At 46.0% G+C, this 9073-nt stretch overlaps 1 protein-coding gene across 1 annotated transcript; it reads left to right on the top strand.

The window, feature by feature from the left end:
- The first annotated feature begins 1971 nt into the window (after positions 1–1971).
- LOC131247011 (uncharacterized) lies at positions 1972–2994 on the top strand. The gene has a single exon (XM_058247457.1). The coding sequence runs from the start codon at positions 1972–1974 to the stop codon at positions 2992–2994; it is 1023 nt and encodes a 340-aa protein (XP_058103440.1).
- Positions 2995–9073: the final 6079 nt, after the last annotated feature.

Here is a 9073-nt window from a genome sequence, read left to right as displayed (position 1 = left end):
CCAACTCTTAGTGGATCTCTCCCCCTTCTTCCATCACTGCCCAGTCCATCTTTCGCAGAGAACAGAATTGAGGAGAGTAAACACTCAGCTTAATCTACAGGTCCCACTCTAGGTTCCAAGTACTATTGCTACTAAGTCCGTAATTCATCCTGCCCCTCCTCTGCATTAAAGACTTGTCAATCAAGGTCCCATTGAAGGAATGAACCAAGTTATAAAACAGGTGGAGTTTGCATCCCCTCACGCAGAACTCCAATCAGCAAGGGTGGGTGTTTCCAAACCCAGAAGATATCGCGAAGGGCCGCTAGCCTCCGTGTGAGGCAACAAACCAAAAACAAGCTAGAATGGGAGGCTCAGAAAGCTCAAGTGTATAGTCTTGTTAGCCGAGTAAGAGGTTAATGGATAACCTGCTCGTCTGGAATGCTCGTGGTGTAGGGAATCCCCCTACAATCAGGACCTTTAAGAACCTTTCTAAGTAGTTCAAGCCAGCGATTCTTGTAGTTTTGGAACCGATGCTCAGGGACGAGAAGCAAGTTAGAATTGCCCTCAAGTTAGGCTTCACCAAATCAGTCTCCAATGCATCCCAAGGAGGTAAGTGTGGGTTTTTTATGCTTCTTTTTTATTTATTAACGTAATTGCAGCTACAAACCAAATGCTCTCGCTTGCGGTTAGATTCCCGTGTAATCCAACTGCAGTAATGGCATCCTTTGTCTATGCAAAGTGCACACAGACTCAGCGGAGATACCTATGGGACTAGCTAAGTGCTCTATCAATGGCCTCCTCAGTCCCATGGTTCGTGGCTGGTGACTTCAACTCAGTGTTATCCTAAGAGGAAAGAAGAGGAGCTGATACTTTTGATACACACAGTTTATCAGAGTTTGTGGAGGGGCTGGACAAGGCGGGTCTCATGGATGCAGGATTCTTGGGGAACAAATTTACTTGGTGTAACAACCGAAGTGGTCAAGCTAGAGTTTCGACTAGGTTAGACAGGGTGTGCTGTAATAGAGCCTGGCTAACCCTGTTCCCAACTTTTGAGGTCCAGCACTTAGGCAGGATGAACTCAGACCATAACCCTCTACTGTTGTCTTTCCCAGCTTAACTGACTTCCTTTCCTAAGCCATTCATATTTCAGCGAATATGGATGGATCACGAGTCATTTCTTGATCTGGTCAAGCAAGCGTGGGTCTCAGATATTGTAAGCAAGCCGATGCAGATGCTCCAAAGCAAAATGAAAACGTCAAGATAACTTTGATTAAATGGAACAAAGAGGTCTTTGGGAACTTATTCCTCAGCATCATGAAGGCAAAAGAGGACCTCGTCAAAGCTGAGACAACGGCGCAGTGGTGGATAGCCTCAGAGCCCAATGGTACCTAAAACTAGCTAAGATTAAATTGGCAAACCTCGAATTATTCGAGGAAAATTTTTTAAAAACAAAAGGCCAGAAACCATTGGCTCCATGAGGGGGACAGAAACACCAAGTTCTTCCACAATTTGGCAACCAATCGTGCCAGGAGAACTCGTATCAAGGAAATCAAGCTGGAGGATGGTTCCATGGCTATAAATCACTAGTCCATCAAATAAGTAGCGATAGATTTTTTTCTCCTCTCTCATGGCAACGTCTCCAACAATCCCATCTGTTGATCTTCTGCAGACTCCAGCCTTCAATTTCAGAGGAAGACAGCGCCATGTTGATGGATGTTCCATCCACTGAATATACCCTGGCTGTGGTGAAGAGTCTTCTATTGGATGGGTCTCCAGGCCCTGACGAATTTACCGAGGCATTCTTTTAGCGCAGCTGGAGCATTGTGGGGCAGGATATCCACCTAGCAGTTCGTTCATCCTTTGCCGGCGATTCCCTCCCTAGGGGCTTTCACAACAACTCTCATCTGCCTAATCCCTAAATCCATTGCGCCTAAAAAATTTGCTAACTTCTGCCCTATCAGCTTATGCAACTGCATCTATAAAATATGCTTGATGGTAATAGCGGATAGGCTTAGCAAGATCCTGCCCAACACTATCTCCGTGGAGCAAGGGGCGTTCATCCAAGGCAAAAGTATAACTGAAAGTTGTGTGCTAGCCCAAGAAATGTTCAAAGATATAAACAGGTGGGTCAGAGGGGGTAACATATTCATCAAATTGGATAAAGAAAAAGCATATGACAGACTGGATTGGGGTTTCCTGTTAGCGGTCCTCCGTCGTTTGGGTTTTGGAGAAAAGTGGATTACCATGGTTAAGAAATGCTGGTCGAATTCCTTGTTCTCAGTCCTGCTGAATGGTGAAGCTTGTGGGTTCTTTCGATCATCTAAGGGCCTTTGCCAAGGAGATCTGATCTCGTTGGGGCTGTTCATCCTAGCAGCCGAGGTTCTTAGTAGAGGTTTTAGTCAACCGATGTCAAATGGGGCCTGTCTGCCATTCAAAACGCGTAGGAACTGTCGCAGCGTATCCCACATGCTATTTGCATATGACACGTTGCTGCTAGTGAATGGGAGCTGCAAAACCTTGAATCGAATCAAGTCCTTGGATTGCTACCATAGGGCCTCGGGCCAAAGATGCAATGATCGGAAGAGTTTCTTCATTCTTTCTGCCCATCAGTCTGAAGTAAGAAGCAGAGTAATCCTGAAAATCCTGGGCTTCAGCAAGTGTGAAGCCCCCTTCACCTATCTGGGCATGCCAATCTTCAAAGGGAGAAGTAAGAGCTCTTACTTCCAACCCATCATGGAGAAGATCCACCAGAGGATCACTGGCTGGAAATTGAAGTTTCTCACTCAAGCGGGAAAAATCACATTAATCAACTACGTCCTCGGCAATATTTTGGTCCACACAATAGCAGCAACAGATATCCCACGTTCTATTTTGGGTGAGTTGGATAAAGCGTCTGCAAATTTATTTATTTTTCTAGGACTGGGAGGGCGACAGAAAGCGCTGCCACTAGGTCAACTGGAAGCAAATATCCTGCCCAAAATCGGAGGGCGGGCTAGGTGTCAAGAGTTTGAGTAGTGTCATGCACGCCTTCAGGATGAAAATGGCATGGACCATTTTGCACAGGGGGTCAGATAACAACTGGGCAATTTGTATGAAGCAGAAATACGCCACAGACATTAGCTCGGCTGGTCGCACTCCCTTAGCTCCCTGGGCCTCGCCACTATGAAGGCAAATCTGAAAACACTTCGACACTGTAGCAGCAAATTCCCATTGGATCATCAGTAAGGGTGGTTGCGATTTCTGGCATGATGACTGGTCCGAGCTAGGCCCCCTACTTGACTGGAAAGTAGCATCAGCCCACCTCCAACAGCCTGCATTTTCAGCCCAGCAGCATCACCAAGTTCTCCATTTCAACGGTCCTAATGGTTGGAGGGATCCAGCAACGACCAGGCTCATCCTCCCTCAAGTTGTTGTCAGGCCCCAAACTCAGAAACCGAGCTCACAAAATTTCTGATCACCGAATTCGGTGCTGATAGCCTCCGTAGTACCCCATTCTCGGCTCCCAGCGCGCATGCGCCAGATTCCGATCCTGGGATCCTATAAGGAGGATTTTTAGTATGATTTTTTTGTATGAAGCATAACCACAAGTTTACCCAAATCACAAAGGCAACATCATCATTACATATCCACTAATATAAATATTTGAATACAATGCTGAAAGGGAAATACATATGTCGAAAATTAAAACTCCAGAAGATCGCTGCATGCTCCAAGCTCAACGCGCCACCTGCATGTATCTATCGTGCATAAGCTTATAGAAAGCTTAGAGGGTGGTGAAAGTGTGTGTAAGGTAAGTGCCAAGTATCTAATAAAGCCCATAAATCATACACCATCGGAATAAGCGAAAATACTGACATGATCATGAATCATACAATATCAGAGTAATGCAGAAATATGCGGTAAGTCCATGAATGCTATCAGCTGTACCAAAGCTATGTGATGCAAGGCATGAATGCTAACGGCCATACCAAGGCCATGCGATGCGAAACATAAAAAGACAATAACAGATGCTGAGGATGCAATGCAATATGCAAATCCTAACGAGCCATGAATACCATCAACCTTATCTAGGCTATATAAGTGCAAAAACATAATAACCAAAAATTCTAAGTACTGCAGATGCAATGTAATATGCGGTGCGAATGAAATGACCATGCTGGAATGTGAAGTCGGGATGATAGTACGTAGTATCGCCGGTTATGGGGTCCACCACAAGGGACTTCTATCCAAACCAGTCCCATACCTAAATTTGGATAGTCTGACTCAATGTGGCAAACTCCTGATCTCAGGTTAGTCTTACGCCCAACCGAAATCCTAGCCATGCGAAGGTACACGTGACAAATAGTTACACACCACCAGCCCGAGTGGATAGTGAATGAATAAATGAATGGATATGCAATTCCTGCTCAATAAGTCCACATATCAGTGGGGTTTCTCTCTGAGAAAATCACCAAGGTCTATACACTCCACACCGACTGCCTCCTCCCTAGCTGCACAGCCCTGCGAGTGGAAAAGACCTCACTATCCACCTAGCCAGTAGTCTGCCAATACCTACTTGGCTTGTCGATAGCAGACCCATTTACGAGCTGATCATACTCAGCCTAGCTTACAGCCCCCTCACTCGGGAGGATAAGGCCACACCCACTTCCAACCGACCATGACACAGTGGGAGACACAACCTCATGGTATAAGCACCAGCGCTTATATTCCACTCGGTCTAGACGTTGGAGCATTTCCTGGCCTCAGAGGATTTTAAAATTTTTACTCAAGGACATCCTAAGTGCCCACAGTGCTAGAACCAAGTATTTTCGGTGTCCCATCTAGCCATCCATGATGTGCCTGCGGAGGCCACGACCCTGATGTCACTAGGGCATACAATGATCAAGTCACATATATGCGAGATGCATGAGTCACACTATCCAGTCATGCAGCAATCATGTGCATACGGCGCAAGAATGTGGGCACTCTGTCTTATAAGGAGTCCCGTAAATAGTCTGCCCAATGGCGTATGCAATGATCAATCACTACTCATATCAAGCATACATATGATGCGTATGGCATGAGTCATGGAATTATACTAAGCAGGTTATAAAGTAATGAGCTATCCTTACAATGCAGATAGGCCTAGACGACCTACACACAACAAGTATGGGCCTATCAATAGGCCCTAGAGAGAGTCATAATGTGGACATTTAACCAACATTATTCTTACAATGTGGACGTCAAACCAACATTGCTCCCAAGGCATGGCCCACCCTAAATGTCATTACATAAACCGTGGTGGAATCATATTCAATGGGCCTTATGTACATCCCATTGGGTCTCAACCCATGGGCCTCAATACATCAAATGGGCCTCACAGAGTGGGCCTCATGTATATCAAGGTGGGCCTAAATGGATGGGCCATAACTACACCGAGATGGGCCTCCTCAAATGGGCCTTATATATATCAAGGCGGGCCTAAACGGACGGCCACAAGTACATCAATGTGGGCCTCACCACATGGGCTATATGCATATCGAATGGGCCACACCAATGGGTCTTATGTACATTGCAATGGGCCATATCCCATGGGCCTTGAATACATCACAATGGGCCTCAATAACGAGCCTTGAATACATCACAATGGGCCTCAACCCATGGGCCCCAAATACATCAAATGGGCCTCAACCCATGGGCCCTAATACATCACAATGGGCCTCAACCCATGGGCCCTAATACATCACAATGGGCCTTAACCCATGGGCTCCAAATACATCACCATGGGCCTCAACCCATGGGCCCTAATACATCACAACGGGTCTCAACCCATGGGCCCCAAATATATCACCATGGGCCTCAACCCATGGGCCCTAATGCATCACAATGGGTCTCATATGTATATCAAATGGGCCACACCAATTGGGCCCCATGCATATCAAATAGGCCACACCAATTGGGCCCATGAATATCAAATGGGCCACACCCAAATATAAATGGTGATGATGTCTTCCACCATTAAAACTACCAAGGCCCACCATAGCATTTAGTTCCTATCTAATCTATTCATAAGGTCACAAGGACTTGGATTTACAGAAAAAGAAAATATCATATTTGTCCAACCTTGTAATCCAAAGGTTTTTAATGGTGGACATTCAATCCAACACTACTTCTATAGTGTGGTCCACGTGATCATAGATCTGTCTTATTTTTGAACTCAAGCATTAAATGAGCCTTCCCACATGGTTGGACGGTTTGGATGCAACACATGCATCATGGTGGGATCCACTGACCGTCCAGCAGCCCAGTCAAAGTGGCTAGACGGCATAGATAAAGCACATGCATCATCATGGGTCCCACCATCCAATGGGTGGACGGTGTAGATAAACAAATACATCACGTGGGTCCCACGCTGCACGGATGCAGTACACCTGCAGCGTGGTGGGCGTACACAGATAAAACACATACTTCGTGGTGGGTGCCACCGTCCACTACCGTGGACGGCATGAACAAAACACATGAATCATTGGGTGGGTCCACGTAGGGCCCACCATAACGTTTATTTGTCATCCAATCCATTGGTAAGGTCACACAAACCCATATGAAGCAAAAAAACAAATTTCATATCAATCCAAAACTTCTGGGACACCCAAAAGGGGTTTCAATGGCAGACGTTCAATCACACTGTTGCCTGCTGTGTGGGCCATGTGAGCTTCTCATAGGACTGATTTTTGGGGGGGCCCACTGCCCTAAGGGGCCTCATCAAAATGCACGGTGTTAATGTTCACAAACATCACGGTGGGGCCCACAGCTAGGACCCCTGCCTCCAGCGTCAAATGCAGCAGGAGGCTGTTGCACGTCTTCCTGGACGTCAGCAGCGCCTGCTGCTTATATATAATTTTTTTTTTAGAAAAGGTGTTTTTTTAAGGTTTTTCCTGTGTGGGGCCCACATCAGTAGAATCCACTCCATCCAATGGATTCTACAGTCCATAACCCATCCATCAAGCCCAATATTGGGCATCTTTCGGCGTGTAGAAAAATTAAGGTGAATTTAAACGGTGAAAATCACTGTTTTCAAATGTATGGCCCGCCAGAAAATTGGATCAGATTCATTTTTCGACTCAACGCCTAAAATGAGTTGGTAAATAGGATGGACGGCATGGATTGAATCCATACATCCATGTGGGGCCTATACAAGTGGTCCACCCAAATACTTTAAACCAAGCCAACATACATTTTTTTTGTGTTTATTCCGGCTCATGTCCAGACGCTGGACTGTTCTTGGGCATAACAAATATATTCAAGGTGGGACCTGCTTAGGTGGGCCACCACATGGTGGATGGTGTAGATACAACGCTTATAAAGTGGGCCCCACCTACAAATGGCTTGGATCAATTACATATTTCAAGGTGGGGTCCATCCAAGTGGGTCACACAGTCACATCATCATACATAAAAATAAATAAAAAGGGAGGGAGAGAGAGAGAGAGAGAGAAAGAGAGTGGGACATGTGTGATGGAGGGACCCCGACACTATGGGCCCTCCTTTGAAATCAATCATACATCAAGTGGGTCCCATTACACGTGGGCCCATCAAACTGAAAATCAACGGTGGAGATCCTTTCTCCACCAAATGTAAGGTCTAGATGACCCGATCCATATAAGAAAAATAAACATCATGATGGGGTCCATGGAGAATGGCCCCATCATGGAATGATCATGAGGATCAAGGTGGGCCATCGGCCACATCTAGGGTCCAAAGTGAGATCCATACCATCAAAAGGTAGGCCTCACTTGGCCCATCGTAAAAACATGAAAACTAACCTATAGAAGCACCCACCGTTCGATCTTCTTGGTCCGTTGGAAAGCCGATCTCCTTGTGTTCCAGTTTGATGGTGGATGATGAGGAATTAAGGGTTAGGATGAAGGATTTGAAATAGAAAAGTGGGCCACACAACACTCTTTTCTCTCATGAAAGACCATGGACGTCCACATTTTTTTGCTCTCTTTGGTTGCTTGGAAATTGTGTAGAGAAAAGAGAGAGAGAGAGAGAGAGAGAGAGATGGGATGTAAGGAGAAAGAGTGATGGATGTGAGTGATGAGTGAGGTGATGTTGTACTTGACATGTATGGGTGTGTAAGAGAGAGGGTGAGAGAGAGTTGACTTGGTGGATGCTTGACTTGTGGAGAACGAAAGCATGGGTTGATTGATGGATTGATTTGAGTGAGTGATTGATTGATGGGACATGATGTAGAGATTCTCTTGGGATTGCAACCGCACGTCATTTCTTCAAAATAAACACCGGCCTACATCTCTCAACTAAGGTATCGAATCAGTGCGCGAGTCGCGGGGTTGGAACCGCGGCGACGGTGCGATCGCAATGGTACAAGTCTCGGATTAAGCCGACTCGAATATACACGATACGACTTAGGGTCGCGCACAAACATTAATTATCGATCGCAGTTTGCCGAAATTTGATAGGAAGGATCGCGAGATTCGACGGAACAGTATGAGCTAGGATACGGGTCTTACAGTTGTGCTCAACCATGTTTCGGATGAGGGGATATGCACATCAGTGTCAGAAGATAAAAATATTTGGGTTAGCACTAACTCTGGAGAGTTCACTGTCGGTTTAGCCTAGCATACGTCTAAATCGCCCAGGGAAAAATAAAGCATGGGCAACATGGGTCTGGCACCCGAAAATTCCTCCAAAACTATCGTTGCTTACCTGAAAAATCATTCTGAAGGCCATTCCGGTGGATGCTAGGACCCAAGCCAAAGGAATTCACATGGCTTCAAAATGTGAATGTTGTCGGGCCCTTATCCCGAACCATACGGAAACCATTGACCACGTTTTCTCCTCGGGTAACCTGGCGTTGTTAGTGTGGAGCCACTTCCAACCCCTTCTCTAAGCCCACCCTATCCCCAACGTCTCGGTTGTCGGCAAGGCCTCTATTTGGTGGGTGTCGGCCAGGCAATCTGACCGACCGCTTATTTTAAGGGTCTTTTTCCCATTCTAATTTTCTGGGAACTTTGGAGGTCCATAAATGAAGCCAGATTCGATGATTCCACGCCATCTGCTACTAAGGTGATAGCCAGAATTCACCGGTGGATTTA

Source organism: Magnolia sinica, chromosome 5, assembly GCF_029962835.1.
Source record: "Magnolia sinica isolate HGM2019 chromosome 5, MsV1, whole genome shotgun sequence".
Taxonomy (NCBI): domain Eukaryota; kingdom Viridiplantae; phylum Streptophyta; class Magnoliopsida; order Magnoliales; family Magnoliaceae; genus Magnolia; species Magnolia sinica.
Note: the sequence above shows the minus strand (reverse complement) of the source record. Positions and strands in the feature narration are given on the sequence as shown.